At 39.2% G+C, this 23,480-nt stretch overlaps 1 protein-coding gene across 1 annotated transcript; it reads right to left on the bottom strand.

Annotated features, from left to right (window-relative positions):
- Positions 1–3,068: 3,068 nt before the first annotated feature.
- On the bottom strand, positions 3,069–22,984 carry LOC119722599. Its single transcript, XM_038192782.1, has 5 exons — positions 22,854–22,984; positions 17,777–18,668; positions 14,216–14,281; positions 8,737–8,816; positions 3,069–6,206 (listed from the first exon to the last, which is right to left on the bottom strand). The coding sequence occupies exons 2-5, from the start codon at positions 18,612–18,614 to the stop codon at positions 6,066–6,068; spliced, it is 1,125 nt and encodes a 374-aa protein (XP_038048710.1). The 5' UTR covers positions 18,615–18,668; positions 22,854–22,984; the 3' UTR covers positions 3,069–6,065.
- Between the last annotated feature and the right edge of the window lie 496 nt (positions 22,985–23,480).

Here is a 23,480-nt window from a genome sequence, read left to right as displayed (position 1 = left end):
ATGCCGCGTCCTTCGCAATTCAGCTTCTCAGCTGTGAGTAAGGATGATTATAGCCTCCCAAATTATAACAGCAGTAGTGCCATAATTTTACAGAATGCTTTAGACTGCCAGTAACCACATCCCAGTAAGGTATTTCTTAAAAATTTGGTAGTTTTGTTTGTCGATGTTTGCAAATGTTGTATATTCCCTTTAACAGACATGCAGGAAACACACGACTTGCAGATGAAAGAAAAACCAACAAAGGAAAAGGGCTGAAGACTTTATTATTCAGCTAAAATTTATTTTAGTGTCAAGCAGATGGAATTCAAGGAGACAAATAAGTGACAGGTGATCACAACATGATCTGCCTTTCTAAGACATTCAATATTTAACTTTTTTGCAAATACGCTGATCTGTAATAGCATATATAGCATATTTAGCATATTTATATGTACATTTGATGCTGATAGGTTTTAAGTTTAAAGGAATGTTTCTTAATAAATAAATATGTATCTCAGATCATAGCCATAAAATAGTCTTTCCTTGTCCATCCTTTTATACGCTTAGATTCCGACATCAAATTTATGTCTGAAATTGAGGGCAACTTTATCTAGCAGAACTGCACTTGTGCAGACAGATTTGAGTAAACGCCTTGATTATTCATCCTTCCGTCGTCTGATTGGCTAAAGCTTATATGTAAGTACATGTAAACCGTGTACAAGTGTATTCATGTACAACTGTACGTACTGGTTTACACATGACTCGGTAGTAAGTGCTGGAGGTCATTAACTGCAGAAAGCTTAGTGAATCCAATCTTGCACTGGGAAGATGCAAATCTCATTATTGGCTTGTCTCCTAACTAGGCATTGTTTTCAACAAAGTGTGGGAAACGATTCAGAAACTGGCCCCCACCCATTGACTTGATGGTCAAGTGGTTAAGATGTCTTCTCTAGTAGCCAGAGGCTGTAGGTTTACATGCCATCCTAGCTGGCTTGTGAATATTTGCTCACACAGCTCTCACACATGTACATGTATTGAACGGCAAAACTGGATACTGTAAGGACTAGCTGAAAGATATTTGGCAGGCAAGTCTGTGACTTCTATGACGAAGACCAAAGTGGGGTGTGTCAGACTTTAGCGAGAACATTTCCGACAATACACATAACTGAAGTGTATTTCTACCAATTGTTTTTGCAGGAGAGGAAAACATCACAGGCATTTGTGTAACTGGAAATAGTGACCAGCCAGTCATGCTTGCTGCCCTCAAGATCAGCCTGGCAATAAAGACTCCATTCAGTTACTGATAATGGCTAAAACATACTAATGAATCAACACCATTGGGAATAGTTATCAGATGATAATTATACAGTGTTTGCGTATTCTGCTGCTTATCTCCTGTGAATTAGCTTCCCCAAACAGGTGGTTTGGTGATACTGTACAGTAGTATGGTACTATTTTGCTCTCAAACTGAAAGACTTTACAGCTTGGTTTGCCAGCTGGATGAAAACAAAACAAGATGGACTTTGTCATTCACCATACTGATGCACCAATGAAATTACATTCCATTTTACCAGTTTTTGGAGCAGTAATAATTATCATTTGATACCATTTCCTAACATTACTAATAATTCAAAAAAGTTTTTAAAAATTAATTTTAATGTCCAACTGAAAGCAAAATGTGAGACGTTCTGGCAAAATAAGATGGACTTCTGGGCAGAGATGGAAATGAGCGTTTGTATGTATAATGTATGAGAATAAATTCTCCTTACACTACTGTTTATTGCACTTCAATCGGACATTCTGTTGACAAGTTATGGTTGTTTAAAGTTTGCATTAGTTGACAAAAAAAGTGAAATACTGAGAAAAGTGCCTTTAAAGTTTTTAGTCTTGTACTCATAAAAATGCCAATTGTTTTTGTGAAAAAACTTTTATTCCACAATTGTTACACTATTTCTTTAAATTATGTTTAGTAGACATATCAAAAGTTACAAAAAAATTTGAAGAAAAAAAAACACATTTGTGCCCAGTTCTGTCTCGTTTTGCCAGAATGCCTCATGATTTTACCATTAGAATTTACTGTTAACTATTGCCACAAACCTACATTCAGGAGCCATGTTGGGTTGTTATTTTGACTCTGTTACAAGCGATGCACAAAATTTCACTTGTGTGCATCCCTGTAACACAAAAACATTCACCTCAAAGATGACGTCAATGCAAAGAATCTATGAACGTCTGCATTAAAAGTAAAACAAAACCAAAATATTGTGTTAAACATGTGTGTATATATATATATGAGCATTACATTTTTCCAAAATAGAGTTCAATAAGAAACAGGAAATAAATAACTGCAAAAAAGGCAGATCTACATAAAGCTGTCGCTTCCAGAAAGCACTATTTACATTAGTGGTTCACAAACACATGACAAATGTATTGTGAAAAACATGCAATTACATCTTAGGAATACTGCAATTGAATTGATAGAGACAAGGTAATTCAAAATAGTGTTATGATAGAACTTGAACATCAAGCCATATAACAAAAGCTATTTGTAAGGCAAATAGAACCATCTGCATTTCATGTTTCTCTGATGATTCAAGTTGAGTGTACAAGTTGATTTTTAAAAAACCCACAATTACACGATTGTAGGACTTCAAGGCACATCTATATGGCTATAGCAGTGTTTCCCCTGGCTAATGAACTGAGCAAGGTGGTAACAATTCAAGTTGATGACTGAAACAAATTTATGCAGTCTGCAAACTGAAAAGAATGCAGCGATGATTCCAAAAACACATCGAAATTGTGAGTTCTTGATACATGGGGGTAAAGGAAAACGCTCATATATTACACAAAATGAAGAATTTTCAATTGATATTTCCTTTTTTGCCAATCTTCACAGCGAGGTGGTGATATTGGCAAAAATTGAGCGAGGTGGTCACTGAAAGTAGCGAGGTGGGCCACCTCACGTTTGAATGGGCAGGGGAAACACTGGGCTATAGTGTAATGAAATGAAGTATGTGAAAGAATAAAATATTATTTAAATACGAGATAATTCAAAATTTTGAAATAATGAGAATCGGTGACAACCAATCAATTAAATTCTTCCCTTTGGACCAAATAATGCACATTTATGTTTGTGAAAACCCCAATGAGTCTGTGGCTAGACTAAGCAGTGTTTGGTACTTAGACATTTACTGAGAACGAAAACGAAAATTAAAAAAAACGCCTCTTCTTCTTCTTAGAAAAGAAGTCAAGAAACTTTTTTTGTTCTGTTATAACAACAGTTAAATCCAATGCGGGATGTTAAAAAACTAAGCTGCGAAATTGTTGAGTACCATAGCAAGTGAAACCATACACTAATATTTGGTGTTCCAAATAAAACTTGCACCTTCAGATGGTAGTACTGTTTGAGAAAATAGTGAAAAAAAAAGCAAATATCTTTGAATACAAGGTAAAGCCAGCATCATTTTCAGCGGTATATTTGCACATCAACACAGCATCAGATTCAGACTAAAATTTAGACATGCAGGATTACTGTAAATCCCCAAACTGAGTGCTAGCTTGAATCAGCCTTGTTTGATACTTGTATCATCAATGTCAAATAATATTTAATTTCAGATATCAATTATACTTTAATTTTCTCCTAAATTACAACAAGCCAATGTTTTCTCCTTATTTTGGTGGGTCTGTGTTTGAAAGATTGCCAAAGATTCTGTTTTTCTCAAAAGCACACTTCACTTAATATACTGCACTGCCTCAAGTTGAATTTTCAAATTTCAATTCATGAATAGTTTAATTTTCCTAACTCGTGATATTAGAAAATTAATTTTTAATGGAAGTTCAATTTTGACCAGCTTTCCATTATCAAGTACATGTATTAATTTATTGAATGAATTTTAACTTGGTACAGTGCAAGTGTGTTTGTCACGACTAATGAAGATGTTATGGTGATGTCAGCATTTCAAATTAAGATCAACACCATTGCACAAGGAGTAAACAGTACTACGTGCCTGAATGTTATAACCCTCTCCTGACCATGGTCAAGAAAAACAAGAACAGCTGCAATAAAAAAATGTGTTAAATAGCATGATGACTTTGACACATCATTGAAATTTCCCATTTCAAACTCTGCAGCCTATATTTATAATAAAAGGCACACATGTCAAATTCCACTGAAATTATGTTAATCAGTTTACACCAGATACCTGAAATGTGAATGACAAGGCCTCTCAAGGTTTAAACAGCATTTTCATGTCCAAACATAATTATCTTTTATTTACAAACTGCTCACCCTTCGCCAAGTAAGGTGGGATGTTTTATTATTGACCCTTTGCAGCTAGCAGCCATCCTTGAAGTTTCTTTATATTACGAACGCACATAAGCCTACTCATGCAAATTTATCACCGGGAACGCACAGAGGCCTACTCATGCATATTTATCACCGAGAACAGAAGTACAAACCTCCTAGATGGCTGCAATACAAAGAATCTATGCATACATTTTGTTTCCACCTTCAAGGTAGTGTTCATCAATGGACAGCAACTACATGGAGGCCTGTGCATAATATCCCAAAGTCATGTTGTCTGCCTGGTCTCCCAGACTAATCCCCGCCCCAATAACTTGTTATCATTCAAAATATGCAGTAGATGGATCGGGAACCAGTCTACAATCCTGGCCAAAATGTTTGGGACACTTCCTTAGCCTCCCACGATCACCCACTCCCCCGCTCTCCCGGTCAATGTTGTTCTATCCAGCTGATGAAGCACACAGCGCGCAATGAGAGACAACATTGAGCGGGGGCCGGGGGGTTGGGGGCCCAGCGAGATTTGGCCAGGATTGTAGGTCTCCCCCAGATCTCCTTTTCTGGTCATTGAAGGGGTACTTGTGCACTGAGCCCATAAGATGACTGTGAAGGGCAAATGTAAAAAAACCATAAAACTATCGGGCTAATACATGTACATTGAAATTGTATACTTAACTACCTGTCTGTATGTGTAGTTACGATATAGATGGTGGTTTCCATTAATATCCTTATTTGCATTCCTGCAGTCATGGACGACTTAGCACCACAGATTTCAAACCAAGTTGTACAAATGTTCCTGACAAAGCACCATGACAACCCAAGGTATTGGTATGACCAATACTTAAAATAAATACATTAAAAAACATATGTAAAGAATACAGAATAGGAACATTCCAACTGAAATCTTCAGTTTTAGATCTTTTCAGAAATGCACTGTATGACATATTTCATGCTGTCATTGCCAAGGACTAGCTGGCTCACGTTCCTTATACCGTTCTAGCTAGCATCTTTATTTGGCCAAAATCCAGTCTACACAACTGCTACACAAATTAGAGGTCACGTCGAGCAACAAGTTTTTAAAACTGATTTAGCCATGCTTCATGCACTCTCAATCAACATCAATGTGAACAAATGTATACCGGTAATGTCCAAATGTTGTTGAGAAGCATTTTTTAGTATTAAAGACGAAATGGGCAATATGGATGCGTTTTCCACATCAAGCACATAAAATATTTATTGTTTTTTTAAAATTGTTGCTATGAAGCAGTGACAGTGTGGCATGGGCAGGTTTATTATGGCATGTGACTGGGTCCTGCAAAGGGCATACAGGTGATTAACAGGTCTATGGCCGTAGCAACTCGCTTTGATGTTCAAATTTGAGCAAGTAAGGGCGAGGATCGATATTCACTAGTGGTTGATTTGTGAGGTACCGGTAACTTATGCCTGCGCAGTAATAGCAACGTGCAAACACCTCTAGTCAAATGCTGGTCAAAGTGTCATCACTGAACCTCTTGGTCCTGGTCCCCCGTTGTGATTTATGATGCACACGGCTATAGGTAACCAGTGATGGAACAGTGCCCAGTAGTCCAGTTCTAAATATCTGACTGGAGTAGTCCAACCATCATTCTTTGAGTGAAGCTAGTCCAGTTATGGTTAACTGTAGTCCACTCCCCAATTTGCTCTTAGCAGCCGAACCCAAACTGAACCATTTTGGATAAAATGTTCCCAACCGAAGGCTGTGAGAAACTTTTAAATTTTGGATTAAAAATTCTGTACTAGTTTCTTATCACCATGGAAACGTGGATGTTCTGCCTCGTTGTTCATCCCGAAGTTGTCGTGCTACCTGAGCAAAAGAGGAGGAATGATCTCTCATATCTTGGATGGTATCGTCAAGTTGGCCAAGACGTTCCCCCCGTTCCAATGCAGCCTGCACAGAGGGAAGACAAGAATATCAATGCTTAACTAATATACCTGTCCACTTAGCATGTCATGATACCTGTTCACTTACTAGTCAATCAATACTGGACTTAGATTATGTTCTCCTAAGTAGCCAGTCAATGGCAAGTGCACCCAAGCAACCACGGCAGCAGTGCACCCTCTACCACCTCAGAGGGTTTAAAAACTGCACTTGTTCCCTGGCCAGTGGCCAGTGGCCAGCGCCAGACTCTAAAAAGAATTGTGGTTTTTTTTTGGGGGGGGGTGGCATTTGTGGGGCATGGAAAAAACATTTTTTTGGGGGGGGGGCAGTCCAAAAAAGGCAGTCCAAACTGGAGGAAGGAAAAAACTGGGGGGGGGGGGGGGGCAAATGCCCCACCCCCCTGGCTGTGGGAGGGGAACATATTCCAAAATCCAGTCTAGAGCCAAGACTGTACATTAGATGGACGATGTCAGGAGACTTACTCAGATTGAAGTAAATATTTTTAAAAGTATAATCTTGGGTGTACTGTTATGAAAATACATCTTATTTCAGTTCCTTAACTAAGTTCCAAGATAAACTAAGTTCATCTGCCTCACAGAAAATTCCTTCTCTGCTTTTTTTTTTTCATTCTCAGTTGTGGCATTGCAATGTATGCTTTATTTGCTAGTATTTGGTTGTATTTTCTATATTAACTTTGTGTTTCCTGTAGTGTACATGTACAGGTTCTGATCCTATGATGTGAGCCACCACTGCAGTAGGCAAGCGTTTGGTTCGCAACCACGTTGTGTGCTGTACACTAGACAGCAGGGCTTATTATCATGTCAAATAATTGAACATTCTTTATCAAATGGCATAATGGCCACTACCTAATTAAGCCATGTACAGTTGCCACAACTGTGCAATCCAAGCACAGTTTTTGCCATCCGTCACAGCTTTGAAGGCTTACCTTATATTACATGTACCTACTGTGTGCAGTACTATACAATCTTTGCCTACTACAATGGCAACACTGACTTTCCGGTGCCCAGATTTAGGTCAGGATGTGAGAGAGGCCTATTTTTAATTTGTATTTGTAATTTTATTAGCCAAATCAAGCATTAGCTTTATTTATATTTTAAAAAAACTTCTCCTAACCCTAACCCCGTAAGGATTCCTCAGGACTACCCTGCTAAATCCAACAGAATCCAATGGTTACTTCCTCAGGCTGCTCAATCCAACAGAATCCAACTGTGCCTAATTTTTTAGTTGTCTGCTGGATCCAACAGAGTCCAAATTGGCGTTACTTATCAGTACCCAACAGAATCCGACTCTGAATATGTACATGTACATTTGTACAAGGGGTTTACTGCTCAATCCAACAGGCTCCAACGGGTATATGATATACATGTAGTTGGATTCTGGCAGGGTAAGCTTCCACACTTCTTTGCCAGAAACCTTACTGAATCCTTGTAAAACCCCCACTTTGTAGGAAACCAACATTTTCATATTCCTTGAACTTAAAGTTTCAAGGGGCAACGAGACCCGTAGTGACTGGGTAGCACCTTCCTCGATCCTGCGAATTCCTCCAGAATCTCCTGCGTGGCAGATTATGAAGAACATGTGTGGGTTAGGGGCCATTCAAAATTTTCGATGTTTTAAATTTTTTGATTTCTTTTTTTCAATTTGTTTTGACCCACCCACCCACCCCAATTTTCAATCTTAAAATATTGAACGAATGTCCAGTTCAGTGACGGCAGAATGCAGCTGCAGTCCGTATACAGTACCTTTGCAACAACACGGCCCACTGGCATTCCCGTACATATAGGAATTCAACTGGAAACACGTAAAACTTGTCCATTTCAAACGGTAATAATAAGTATCAGCTCGCTTTAAAAAAAACCAACGTCTTGGCGTAAAGAGGCATTATGACTCCCATTATTCATGAAGTTTATTCAGAAATTTCCGTCGTTTTTGATAGGAAAAAAATAATTTCAACTCTCAACTCACGCTTTCCAGCACGTGTGGGTGCTGCCATGTTCACTGCAAGCAGATGAATACCATGCACATGCATGCAGGTTGCCTATTAAAGTACCGGTAGTCTTGAACACAAGTAGGTTTATTTTGTTGTCGCGATTCGTAACCGTTTTCCTGGTATTCCGCCACATTTGAACGGCGCACTGATTTTACATATGCTTTAAGTCTAACTTAACTGGTACCCATGCATATGGTGCTCCGATGGACGTATACACAATACACGGTACATTGTACATGTACCGGATGCATACTGTACCCGTACGGTACGGGCAAAGGGTGTACGAATCTGAACACAGAGAGTTGAATTGGCAAGTCAAAAGAGCTATTTTCTATCTTTTTAATTGAAAAAAGTGAATTTCAATTTTAAAAAATTTCAAAAAATTAATTTGACCCACCCACCCACATTTTCGAAATTTAAAAACATCGAACATTTTGAATGGCCCCTTAGGGGTTTTATATTTGACAGTTGTGTGTCCACAGATTTGTACACAGATTCAAATTTTTGTTCAATTGTACATGTACCTACCTTTCTTGGGTCACTTGCTGATTTATGAGCTGCCATTTTTTCTCTAACATCTCGTTCAACCTCAAACTTGCCAACTCGATCTAAAGAAACAAGCGGGAGACAGAGTCAACTAAAACAAATTCCGACTTTGGATTTGGTATGGTGACAGTGCCAATTGCTATTATGTCAACACTGGGAATATGTCCCACTTGTAAGATGAAATCAAGTCGTTAGACACTGTCGGATCATTACGTGTCAAATCACCCAATAAAATTTAAGTTTAAACCCCATCCCCTTCAAATTTAGTATATGGGGCAATTTAGGCTAAACAAACTGAAATTTTAAGTTTAAGTGCCATCGGACAAATGCTTTTCGCGCTACCGCCCGCCATTGTTTAGCAATTTTGATCAACATGGGCATGGCTGCCAATTTTCCAATGACCATATCTCCATAACCTGTGGGCCAAATTTGTTAATCTTGGTTTCTTTTGAAAGGCTACATCATAAGAAATCCAACTTTTACCATTGTTTTTCATGTCCGGGATATTTGAAGTATAAGGACCTTTTGACTTTGGAATTTGGCCTTGTGGATCACCCGACCTTGAGACGAACTTGGGTGAAAATTAAACCCCACCATGTTTTCTACAATACATGTATATCCAAAACTTGGGGGTATAATATTTTTTGTTTGGTTGTAATATGTTTTGTTTGGTTTCAAGCTCATCTCAATACTTGTTGCAAAATGTGATATCCCTATGCAGTGTACTAGTGGATTTAAATCAGGGATTTTTTTGTCCCTGAAATGTGTTCATGTATAGGATTATCACATTTTGCAACAAAAATGCCAACTTTGACATGAGCTAGAAACCTAACAAAACATATTATACCCCCTAATTTTTGGATATTTTGTAGTAAACATCTTGGGGTATAATTTTCCTCAAAGTTCGTCTCAAGGTCACGTGATTCACAAGATCAAATTCAAGTTTAAAGTAAAGGTCAAAAGGTCATCATACTTCAAATTACTCTGACATGAAAAGTAATGGTAAATTTGGGTTCCTTATGATGTTCTCTTTACAAAGCAACCAAGATTAACCACGGATCCTAGACACCAGGATAAACGACTGTTCTCAGCTCCAGTACAAAATGCACTGAGCGGACTTGCCTTAATAATTGGTTAGACGCGTGATAACGGGCCCGTTATATTAATACCCGTTGGCGCGTAATCGCGAATTTTCCAGATGTGCCATTGTGTTGCATTTTTGCACGACATCTAAAACGGAAATATTCATAAAACTGTAAGTAAAACTACTTCTTATTTAAGATATAATTGTTCCAAATTATTTAAGAAATAAATACTTCAGGATATAACAGATGGTATTTGTCGTCATGGATGAAGTATTTACCCGGGAATAAACGTCAAATTTTAAGGAGAACACCGTTTACCCAAATTTCGTTTTTAATGAGGCTTTTATTAAAAAGTTTTAGAGAGATGTGATGCCGAACCGATGAAACAAAAGCGACATTTCATTGTTCATCTTAAAGCTAAAGATATTGTGCTCGGCATTACCATGGTTATGTAGTTATCACTTATCACTTATCAGAATTCAGTAATAAAGACCAAAAACGTAGACTCATGAATATTCAAAAATATAATTCGCTGGCTTGACAGACTTCGAGGCCAGATCGGGCGCAGAGCCTTGCAAATCTGAAAGCCACCGCGCGCAGTGGTCTTTGTTGAAAAGTATTCATGGTATTTGCCACCAGTACAGGCCGTTATCACGCGTCTAACCAGGAGTTGGGCCGAGTCATTTATCCTGGTGTCTAGGATCCGTGGATTAACTAATTGGGCCAACAGATTACAGAGATGTGATCTTTTGAAAATTGGTGGCCACGCCCATTTTGACCAAAATTGCCAAACAATGGGGGGGAGGGGGGCAGTAGCAAGAAACCCATTTGTCGGATGGCGCTAAAACTTAAAATTTCAGCCTTTTCAGCCTAAATTACCCCACATACTAAATATGAGCCAATTGGAAGGGGGTGGGGTTTAATCCATTGGGTGATTTGACAGGGAATAACCTGTCCTACTTGCGCAGTATCGTGTTTACATCCAGCATCCAACAGGTCTAATAACTTGACTAACATGAATTCGGACAGTTATTCATTACTGCGACCAGCAAAATGCATATGCATTACGTTTCCATTGAGAGGGCCAATGATAACCTGTGGTATCGCTTGGGAAGCATCCATTATTAGAGTGGGGATACAGTTTGCAGCATGCTTGATCAATGCATGCTTTTGCAAACATTTGCAAACATCGGAAAACAAAACTACCAAATTTTTACGAAATACCTTACTAGGATGTTGGTAAATGAAGGTCTAAAGCATTCTGTAAAATTATGGCACCTGGTGTGAAGTCATTTTCAAGAAAAGTGTTATTTTGTATAAATTTCCAACGGTGGTCAGCCGACCACCGTTGGAAAATCTAAATATTTTTCAACTACTGCTCAAAATTTACCATTTTTTTTTCAGTCCAAATTTTGTTTGCTATTAGTTACATGTTCATGAACGGGTGAAGGCTAGCTAGATTGGTTTCCTTACCCTACAATTTTCCGGCATCTACAAATTGATTCATTTCATTTTAGTGGAGTCAGGGAACCAGACTACTTGAACATTTTTTTTTTTTTTCTTTGTTTTTCCAGCATTTTCGAACACAAACCTTCAAACTTGTCAGTGTAACAATATTTTATCTATTATACTAACCCCTCAATTCAATCATTTCTGAAATTTATAGCAAAAGCCAATGATGTACATTCCCTTTAATATACATATTCATATCCTTCCGATTCTTAGCCAATCAAAGTGCTCCAACCAATTTTGGTAGCATTTCCCATGTCTTGTGAACAAACAGGGTTGCAGATTATTCATGTTGGTAATTGGGAGCGACGTACACGCATATGGGGCCGAGGATGTACGAATCGTTCCCGCGTGTTATTATACCGGGTGCTTCACTTAACTCCGGGACGGTATGCGGTTGTCAACGCTGGTAGTATGGTGCGGTACAAATATAAGTGGCGGCGCAGGAAGACTGAACCCGGCCACTTACCAACTTGATTTCAAGTCTGGGAATTAAACTATTAAGAATCTAACTCTACAGCAGAGATGATCAATGAACAATAACATCAATTCTATACAATTCAATCTGAAGTTAACATCCATATGTATCTACATGCTAAATAAGAACATCTGTCATTATTTTGAACAAAAATCTAATTTCTCACAAATTACAATGCATTTGAGTTGACACAAATACACCTCGTCATAATGATTTAACTATCATTATGAGCCTCTCATTTAACACAAAGATTTATTTCTCCCTTAACGTGACGAACTGTGCTCACATACATGTAGCAGTTAGCATCAATGGGTAATGATGGCATTTGCTTCTTTTTCTCAAGTGAGGTCATTTTTCCTAAATTGTAATTTGCAGCTGTATCCATGTAAATGGTGCATGCGTGTAGCTACCAGTAAAAAATTATAGATGCAAGAACAATGACAAATTCTACATTGTGTACAAATACATCTGAGTTTACCAATTCATTATTTTATGAAAACTGTTTTTGTTTTTTCAAAGCTATTTAACTGTACATGCATGTACATGTGCAGGTACATGCATGTACAGGTACATCATGTATGTACACATTATACACTCTTCCAACACTGAATTCTCTTAAATGTTGCTGTTGGTATTTTTCAGGAAACCATGATTATTGAGGGCAGTTTTTTACATGTAAAGCATGATCCTACGTTATGAACAACTTACAATGACTTATCAAATGGCATTATTAGGTTTTGGCAACACCTGTTATGTGATATCTCAGTGATGTCTATATAATATGCAGACAAGTACACACATTATTATCAGGCTCTTGGCATGGCCATATGGTTGGACAGGCTGTTCATGCATCATTGTGTAACTAATGCTTATGACAGACCAAACCTTTTCTACAGTAATTACAGTAGAACACGCCTACACCAGTACATACATACATACGCACTGGCATTTGAAGAGATGAGGGTTATAAGAAATGAGAAGCAGTGTGTATCATTTGTATGTGGGCACAATTAGTATGTTCCTTTTTTCTGGTGGCAATTCACTTTATATACTTCATTTCTGTCACATGTTATTTCGTAGAAAAGACTGCTTATCAAGTCTGACATTAATTTTTTCACACCATAGGTACTGTGTACAAACAGATTGTACTTGTATGGGTGGGAATGACAACCATATTTATTGGTGATTCAGAAAATACCCATTCTTATTGGTCAAGAGCCTGTCACATGGGTGGTTTTAAATGGTTGATAAAACGGCGACTGGTTTTAAACACTTTTTTTCCCGGCACCGCTGCGTTTCGCAATCTCCTTATAAGATTTTGAGCACTTCTCACATGAGGCACATACCGTAAACAAAGCTACTAGGGTGTTTCACAAAACATAATAAAGTAAAATTGTTGAACAAAATCGTTGGAAATTTGAAATGTTTGACTTGTTTTGTCTTTTTGAAAGGGTTCAGCTCAGGCCATTATCCGTGTCCTGGCCCGTAGCTGGTTTTAAACGTACATGTACTCGTTCCAATTAACTAACCCCCTAGTGGTTCCTCAGGACTACCCTGCTAAATCCAACAGAGTCCAACCGGACTTTCCTGCTCAATCCACTGTGCCTCATTTTCAGTTGTCTGCTGAATCCAACTGAGTCCAACTTGGCGTTACAATAAAATGCGGTTCAGTTGCCAGCTGAATCCAACATTTTGCATGAGAAATGTACACAAGGGGTTTACTGCTCAATCCAACAGTCTCCATCGGGTATGTGACATAGTTGGATCCTGTTGGATTCAGCAGGGTTAGGGTTAGTATTGTTAAGTATAGATGAGTAGTGATGTAGGCATCTGCTGCTGATCAGTTTGTAACTCAAAATCCCTGAACTTTTAGACAGTCCCTGGCTGTTTGATGCATACAAAATTAAAAAGATATTAATATTAATAATAATACCGGAGTCTTAGATAGCGCACGTATCTACCAACAATTAGGTACTCAAGGCGCTGGAAATTATGTCTATTATTAAAGACAGGTAAATGAAGTTTATGAGAAATATGAGACCAATTATGTAGCACATTATGAGGGTTTACAAGGTGCTGCGGCGCATATTGTAGCCACTGCCAGAAACCGGGGCAACCCCTTCTCTTAGCGAAAAGTGTTACTGGGTTCTATTAACGTGCATTACACAACACACGGGACCTAACCGGTACGTGTGGCTTTACGTCCCATCCGAAGGATGAGGCAATAATGGTAAAGTGCCTTGCTCAAGAGCACAAAGGACCATGTTCCCACAGTCAGGATTCGAACCCATGTACCATGGCACACGAGTTAAACACCATAACCATTGGAGCACAGCACCCCATATTCCAGATACAATGAATGTTATCACCCTAACATTTCTCTGCTTACCTTTAGCATAGTGAGATCTCATCCGTTCTCCAGGAATAAATCCCGTTTTCTTTTTACCTGCCTTAGCTGTTGATTAAAAAAAAAACTTTTTATAACATGATATTCACGATGTAGGATGGGACACTGTATTATCGCAGTATAACGTTTCCCGATCAGAATAGAGATTGCTCACTAACCTTCTCAAATTGTCAAAAATTTGTGATGTTTAACTAACTTTTCACTTTGAAATAAAAATTCTGGCAGTGGTTTCATTTAATTTCCTGTACCATGCCTGTGAAAATATGTGCACACAGTATGCGAGCGGAGGTAGACTCTCTGTTGTCGCAGTAGGGACGGATGCTTTCTACAATGACCTGAATTTTTGTATTCATGATTATTGTTGGACCAACACATCCCCTGGAAAATGTCTGTTAATTGCCTAAAAAAGTTCTACCCGATGTAAGACGATTAGGCCTGCATAATTATTTCTTTTACAGCCCGGCCCCGAAAGAAAAAAATATCATGGAGACAAATCTACTGATTGCCAACTGTACACTTATAGTGCGACGTATATTTTTTATGTGTACGCTAGTCCTTGTTTGGATTCCATACAAGTTTTTACGATTTGGTGGTGGAAATATCGTTCTTCGACATCATTGGCCTTTGCAGCAGCGAAATGGGAACCAGACAATGAAACTTTCATGGACTCATCATCAGAGATACATTCTGTAAATGTTAAAAGATAGCGGGTACCTTTTGGCAGACACCATACGGCAAAAATTTGCAAGATAAAGAAAAAGTACAAATCTTTTAAAAATCACCAAAATTTACCAAAAGACGCGACATTTGTATTATACAATTTTTTATACAACTTGGCAGAAAGGCCTTAGTTACCAATGAACAGGATAACATCACCGCTAGAGAGTGTACTGGCAACGTAAAAAAGATAAATTTCTGATTTCGGGATAATAGACTTGCTGCGATAATATAGAGTCGGACTATACCAAAACACAGGCAAGTCAAACTGCAAGAAAAACACCTCAGGAAACAGGGTTGGGCATACATTATACATGTAGTTATAGTTTGCACACGGAGACTTTGAATCCTTAATTTCCTCTCCCAGCAGACATAAAGGAAGAGTATTCAAACACCATTTCTAGCTGGCAAATTAAGTCATGTATGAAACTACAATGCACATACATGTACGTACATGTATGTACTTTTTTCAAAATCAGAATCCTTCTGGGGCCTTAAGCACAGGCAAAACTAGAACCACTGCTTAATTCTTCCCTGTTGCCTACATTACCAATCCCTTGATTTCCCCTTACAAGTAATACGATAACGAAGCATATCCCCTCAAATGTTACAGATGTACTGTCCATGCTATTTTGTGTTTCACCCTCAAAAATTGATTTCTTTTAATCAAATTGCTAATTTTATAGCAATACAAGTGATACACTTTTGAATGAGACTCTGAAAGAAACAAATTGTCCAATATTTAGTCATGGAATAATTACTGTACAAAATTGTTATAACCTGCAAGCCAACAATAATTCAGCTGGGGGCAAAGTTGTCATAATGGTCACAATTTGTTAGAAGTAAAAACCAGTTTAGTTAAAGAGCATGGACAGTAGGGGTACTTCTTTATTTTAAACATCTTTAGATATGATGACATGTTTCAGTATACAAATATTGAGTGGCTCAGAGTGGAATGCGAGGAATATTATCGCAAGGTAAAATCTGGCTTTTCTATTTCACAAGGCAAAGCCGAGCAAAATGGAAAAGTCCAGATTTTACCAAGCGATAATATTCTTCCCATCTCACAATTTAAAGCCACTCAATATTTGTTTTATGTAACTGACAGAACCTTGTCATTTGATTTACAGTTAAAATAAACTTCTATTTCAATACAAAATTGGTGGGAAATGTGTTTCACTCTTCCAAATCACCCCTTCACGAAATGTTGGAACCCAACTCTGTAGCTACTGGCCCTTGGAAACAATACACGCTACGCGCATGCACACCAGCATGCATTTACACCCAAATACCGCGCCGTGGAACAAAGATGATCTTAAGTGTTGAATAGTAAATCCCATTCACCATGGGCGAATGGGACTTTTTGAGCCCCGGCGTGAATGGGAGCAATAATGAATGTCACGTGATGTGTGTTCCACCAATCAAATGACAAGGATCTATATCAGCTACATTGTACATGGCACTAGCACTAAGGCCAAAAAAAACAAAAAACTTTTGCTTCTGATTACATGCCTTTCAAAAATAGGGTCGGTCGGTCGGAATTTTTTTTTTTTTGCCAATTTTTTTTCATACAGATTGAATGGGGTATGTGCGAAGTTTTAGCTTGAACTATTTCCATTGCACTATGAAAGCTATACATAAAATGGCCACAAAAAGTGAATAAAGCCTACCTTACTTATTGTCAATATATTTACGTTCGTTAATTCTTAAAAAATAATGGAAAATTCAGGTCGTTCGCACCATATGCACAATGTTAGTCAAGACGAGAAGCTGGCCAAATCTCCAAAGTGTGTGATGCACTGTGTATGTGTGGCGCGCGGCCGACAGACCTCGATTTTACGGTCAAAAATTTCGGAAACACGCTGCATTGTATCACTCCAAATACGAGTAGTGCGATCTCAAAATGAACTCTTGAACACGGAAAATACATATACACAGAAAAAGCTAGATCAATTCTGTGAATTAACTTGCAAAAATGTTCCTTCTCCATCGGCATGATCAGTGTTTTCTTGGCATTTTTACGATGTCGAATCCGCACCGGCCTGCAATGCATAGCCATGCTAGCGCTATCGATCGCATAGCCATGCACAGACTGGTTACCGCATTTTCATCATGTCTTCTAAATTGGCCCCTGCGCGGGGAGGCGGGAACCAGTCGTTGCTGCATTGAGCTAGGTTTACGCACGTGATTATAGTCACCGTGACATCGAATTGCAAAGTAGTTATATCGCGAAGCGAATTTGTAAAAATAACAGAGGTTTCTTTTGAAAAAAATTGCGAATGTAAGTAAGAAAACAAATACCAGTAAATACAAGCAATTTTTGACGCAAAAGGGTTGTTGAGAGTTATTTTGTGACAGAAAAGACAACAAGATTATATTTTTATTTATTCAATCATTATTATTTTTTTTGCATTGCTGATAAAATTTTTAGGGTCGCAGCCTAAAAATAGGGTCGGTCGGGTAACCGGAAGAAGTATTTTTGGGGGGGGGCCTAAGAATATAGAACAGGCATTACACATAAATGTAAATGTATGCCTAGTAATGCAAGTTGCAAGAGTGAAACCAAAACAACAAAACAACTTTACATGAATGTATGATGTAATATAAGTTTGTGTACAAACAGTAGTCGGGTTGGCATAGTGGTTACTTTGCTCGCCTTTCACCTATAAGGCCCGGGTTCGATTCCTGCCCCAGTCCACATGTGGATTGGGTTTTCAGTCCCTACTGGACGGTCAATATATCTGGCCGCACCTTTCCCGATGCATCAAGACTTAGATGAGAAAACTGTATCATTTTTTGGCAAGTATTCCATTCACTGATACTTACTTCCTACTTTGCTGGCAGTACCGGTAGTCTGCGACTCCCTGCTGTTTTTCTTTGAATACAATGGCTTCTTGACATCTCCCTCCATGGCTCTTTCCTCCATGCTGAACTTTTTTTTGTCCGGCCGAGATGTTTTTTTCTCTTGAAGACTTTTGCGTTGCTTTTCAATCTGCTCGCCACTGCTACTCTTAGAAGGCATCGAGACCATGGATGTTGCCCTAGCCTTGGCTCTCTTGAATGACAGCTGTGTTTTCTTAATGAGTGATAGGCCTTTAGAAGGTGTGGCCTCTTGATCGCTGTCTTCATCCTGGTCTGATGCTGCAAGGTCCTGGGTTGATATGGTAGATGGTTCATGGCCAGCAGATGGTTTAGGAGATCGACACAATGAAGATTCCTCCTGAGCAGCACTTGGTGGATAGACAACCTTGGCAGCCATTGCTGCTGCCACTAACTCATCTATCTCCCTATCCACATCACCCTGTGACATATCATCACTGACTGCTTCATCAAGATTGCTAGTCACCTCAGTCTCAGAAGCTTGACCTTCTGAGGTTTGCTGGAGTGATATACCGCTCTTTGATACATGGAGATCAATGGTAGATGACTGTTCATCAGATGATGGTTCTGCTGACTGTGTAAGCTCATCTGTGCTAGGGCTTTGTTTCACGTTCCTATTTGTGTCGGGTGGTTCTTGATACTGTAGTTCATGTTTATCCTCCACTGTTGACACAGAGCCATAACCCTTGGACGATGGCTCCTGCTCTTCGTCATCAGCTATGATGCATTTTTCCTCACCATCATCTTCTGTAGCATCGTTGTTATTGCAACAGCAGCCACCCATGATGCAATACTCACACTCTCACAAAAGTTTAATGGGTATACATGCTGCATCTACCTTCACATTGGAAAACAATGTCAAAAATACAGATTTATGTTAAAAAGAAAGTTAAATGGCAATTTGTTTGCTTTAAATAGTGGGTTTACATTGTACATTGTATAGGCAGTGGGCCAAAGCCTGTAACGTGCAGTTTCGTCTTAACTTTTTAGTGGCATCTTAATTTCTCGGTTATAAGTAGTTTGGAATATTTTAATTGATATTTTACAATGTGCACATCACATCGTTTGCACAAATTAGAAATAAAGGGGACTGTTTCCCCAATGTAACTGTACCACATGAGGGCGATCGCCATGCATCGCTGCCATTACGTACCAGCCTCGCCTCCCTCGCCTACATTAACCCCTGGCCGTAGGGAGTACGTATACATTTTTGATTTTTTTCAAATTACCGGTTGTTGTGAACAGTGTAAGTGGTCTTGGGGGATCTATTCGGAGTAACTTTCTTTCTCATATGTATTCTCTTTACCAGTTTTTTTGGGCCTTATGTCTTCCAGGGTATGCAAAAATAAATGCATACCGTATGTCAGTTTTATAAATTCCTACAACTTACAAGAGAACGAAAATCCTCTTTTTAGTTTCTGGACTCACCTAAAATAGCTAGCGATGTCATGTGGCAGGATTAATATTAATTTGGAGGAGCATATAGCCCCATAAATGTGGCCAATTTACTGGACTCGACTAGGCCCTTCCTCCGTAAATAAAGCCCACACTTGGAACATGTACCCAGAGATGTAGAACTTTGTCAAATTTGGGTTTTCACATTTAGACTTTATTTGTAGTTAATTTACGCTTTAGAAGCATACTCACTCTCTTTAAAGCGATAGAAAAGTAGTCCCCCTTTTTCAGACATATACTTTTCTTGTAATTTCGTGTTGGAATTTAGATATTGAATTGATGTACATGTACATGTACCCTAATGTGGCGCGGCCCCTAATGTGGTGCACTTTGATTTTTTGCCTGCAGCGCCTAGCTAGAGCAAAGGTTTTAACTGAAATTTCACAGTTCTAAACACCCCCGGGAGTAATTGCAGAATACCCCGCCACTCGGAAATACACCCCTAAAATCTCTAGCTACGAGGTTGGAATCACTGGAAAAGAAACAATTCAAGTCCATGCCAGCTACGCGGATACTGAGTGGGGGTCCATTATTTGAGAGCGAAGCAACACAAAAGGAATGGGAGTTGCTGAAAAAATTCTAAGTCCAAACCAACCACCATGTTGCCGACTACGCGGATACGGAGTGGGAGTCCCCTTGAATATGCTTGAGAATGAAGCAACACAAAAGGAATGGGAGTTGCTGAAAAAATTTGTAAGTCCAAACCAACTACCCTGTTGGCGGCTACGCGGATACGGAGTGGGAGTGCAGTGAAGCAAGATGCATAGTACATACAAGTAGCGCTGAGAAGGTTTATTGAGGGTAATCAACCGTGACTCCGTAGCCGGCTACGAGGTGGATAGATTGAGTGGCGGGGTATTCTGCAATTGTGCCCACTCCCGTTCATAAATCACGAGTTTATGTACCCGTTACAAAGTTAAAAGAAAATGTTAAATTTCGGCGTGATTTTCCGATTGTTTTTTTGAGTGCACAGTGAACCCTTTGAGAAATGTCAGAGTCGGAATCGGCTCCCAGAAAATTCAATGAAAAAAATTACATGTAAAGAATAACTGTGTCACCTTGTGAGGCAGTGCTCCGTAGATTTCAACGTGAAATACATGTTATTCCACTACGCATGTTTTCAAACGGTGTCTTTTTCCTGTGAAACTGCGAGCTTTATTACTTTATTCTCTGTTCCTTTCCCATAATTTTATTTACTGCAGCGACACCGCCATGCCGCCTAGAATAAACCATTTACTGCACAGCACAAGTACACGCTATAGGCACGTACACACTGGTACCTTGCTTTCAACAAACACATGGAACTGGTCGAGTGCTGGAGGAATCGGCTCTGGCGCTATGGCAGACCCGTGTACAAATTTACCCAGCTCTGACTTTGAACGAGTCATGGGTGGTCCGGATCAACTGCTATTATCTAGCAGGTACATGTATAGCAGCCTATTTTTCACCATGTGCACCAAACAGAAAGAAGTTTTAGAAATGAAGCAAAGGAATAATTCATTTTCATGCAACGGTAGATTCGAGACTCGTATGGACTATGGAGCTGGGGATTTTATTACATGTACCCTGGCCCACAGCTCGCGAAATCCAAATCTCAAAACAACGCTGTACCCAGTACACGGGTCCACAGAGCCAACATCTGCAACACTATTGCCGGGGCCATCAGAGTCGATTCCAGCACTCAGAGCCGGTGTGACAAAAAAAATTACTCATGTGAACAACGGACTGCTTTTTCGTGATCGTTCATTTTTCTAATTATCTATGCAGGCCGGAGCATGCGCAATACCACCATGGGGTCCGTATTTTATAAAACTAAATTCACGCTACACCGATTGTCCAAACAGACTAGTATTGGGTTCAATGCACTGCATGCATGCATGCAAGCCTCGTGGCCCGACCGCAGACATCGTAGGGCGGTTTGTCTCTGACTCTCCAGTGATGTATTTGGAGTCTGTGGTTTTTCCTCGCCATTGTTTTGACTAGCAAGATTGAACAATGTCCCAGTGTTGAATTCCTACCTGTGTGTAGCCGATTCTCAGCTCTGGGTTTTGTGCACAGAGAATGGGTAATTTAATCTGGAACTGATTCTTTTGGAGCTGGAACCGAGGATAGCGGGTACCCGGTTTTCCAAAAAATTGGACTCACAGTTCCGGTTCTTGTATTGGCATGATTGGAGCCGGGTAACCTCGCAATACTAATTTCAACGGTCCCAAGTAATAAAGTCAGACGTGTATGAGCTGTCGGGAATGTTTTGAAGTTGTACAATAACGTAAACTATAGTTGGGACCGCAAAATAAAAACAATTGTAGTGGCCCAACTATAGATGGGCCCCACCCATAGCTAATTTCAATGGTCCCAAGTAAAGTCAGATGTGTATCAGAGCTGTAGGGAATGTTTTATAGTCGTACAGCAATGTAAACTATAGCTGGGACCGCAAAATAAAAACAGTTGAAGTGGCCCAACTATGGGCCCCACCCATTAACAGAAGAAAAATAGGAAAACATAATTCTCATCTGCACACAAATTAAAACAGGTCGATTAAATTACTGTCATAAAAAGGCATTCACACCCAATTGTGGTTTAAAAACGATGGCAAAAATATATTTACAATAATTTACATCAAAGAAAAACAAGTCTGAAGTTTTATGGGGAGACCCCTTGGTTTTATAGGGGGCAGGGGGTGCAAAAGCTCATCAAATAGTTCCACTAGGGTTGACGAGTGCATGTATACATGTATGAGTTTAAACCCCAACGTTTCAGTGTTTCCTTGTTCTGGCATAAGGGAGTTCACTCTGTCATGTCTGTAGTTCATTTAAAATAAAGTCATAGGCCACTAAATGATTATCCAGTGGAAAACACGAAACGCCCTTACAATATCCATCGGCAATTCACCAGCTGCACTCGCCACAACCATGCTACAACTAATGCGTACAGGCGCCGGCCTCCGCTCCCAACTATACATGTAGTTGGGCCAGCCCAACTGCAGAACTACATTTGGGACCGTCCCAACTATAGTTGGAACCGATGCCATAGTTGGGGCATAACAGAGATATGGGACCATAGAGCTATATTAAATTACTAGAGCGCTAACTCCTCATTCTTGCGCGCGGAGACGCTTTGAAGCCGCTCTGGGCGCAGACATTTTTAATTTATGTGCGTGTTTGTAGAACACAATCATAATAGATGGATTGAATTTTTAAAGAGTACTCTAAATGCAACGCGCATGAAGTAGAAGATACGCAAACAACTTAAGCGCGTCATGACGGTTCAAAAACCGTCACAGCAAAAGGCATCTGCGGCGGATGCGCGCACAAAAGCTGCATTTACATGTAAATGCATATGGAGCATGTCAGCTGGAGTTACTCAAGCTAGTAGTAGTCAGGTAGTACTAGTATGGGACTAACTTTTTTTTAGCCTAGTTTGATTTGCCATATTTTGAATATATTTTTAGGGTTCCTCCTACGCCCTAGTACTAGTACACAGCCATTCAGAAACATTACAATTTCTGATTACAATTTTTGGGTTGTCATCAGTTCAAAAATTAAATTTTGAAGGAATATCAACTTACCCCCTTCAATTCAGTTCCAAAACACGAGGATCAAGTCTGTGGACGACGTACGTGCGTAGGCCTACACATAATATGTACACGTAAATACGGGGTCCCGTAAATACATATGTAGTGCATGGCACGCACATACAGTGAGCCATGACTTTATAATACTTGATAGCTCTGCGTTAATCTTACACAGCGCCCTCAATGACACTTTTTTGGGTCTTCCACGCCAAAACTTATGCTTCAAATTAAAATGCAGATTCGGAATGAAAGAAACGTATTTCTATTCCGCTCGAAAAAACAACAATTCATCAGGGCAATTAGCTCAGTGGAACCGCTAAAAAAAAATGCTCGAAACAGCTTAGTTTACTTGAAAGTTCCAACATGAAACAGTTTGTAGGCCTATCTTAATGTTGTAAAGGATTATTATGGGAAGTGGATGAAAAAGTGAAGGATATCATTTTGAAGGATAAGCAAAGAACCAATTAATCCTGTTAATTATAACATCAGCATGTGGTTGTTTTGTTACAGATTCAGTATGACTTGACTTTTGGGGGTAAAACAATAAAGAGAAAGAAACAGGCAAATTAGAGAGAAAAAAATCAACTTTCTAATCTCCCCACTAGAAAAAGAAAAAAGAAT

Source organism: Patiria miniata, unplaced genomic scaffold, assembly GCF_015706575.1.
Source record: "Patiria miniata isolate m_02_andy unplaced genomic scaffold, ASM1570657v1 HiC_scaffold_16, whole genome shotgun sequence".
In the NCBI taxonomy this organism is placed as follows: domain Eukaryota; kingdom Metazoa; phylum Echinodermata; class Asteroidea; order Valvatida; family Asterinidae; genus Patiria; species Patiria miniata.
This window is presented reverse-complemented; position numbering and strand designations above follow the sequence as displayed.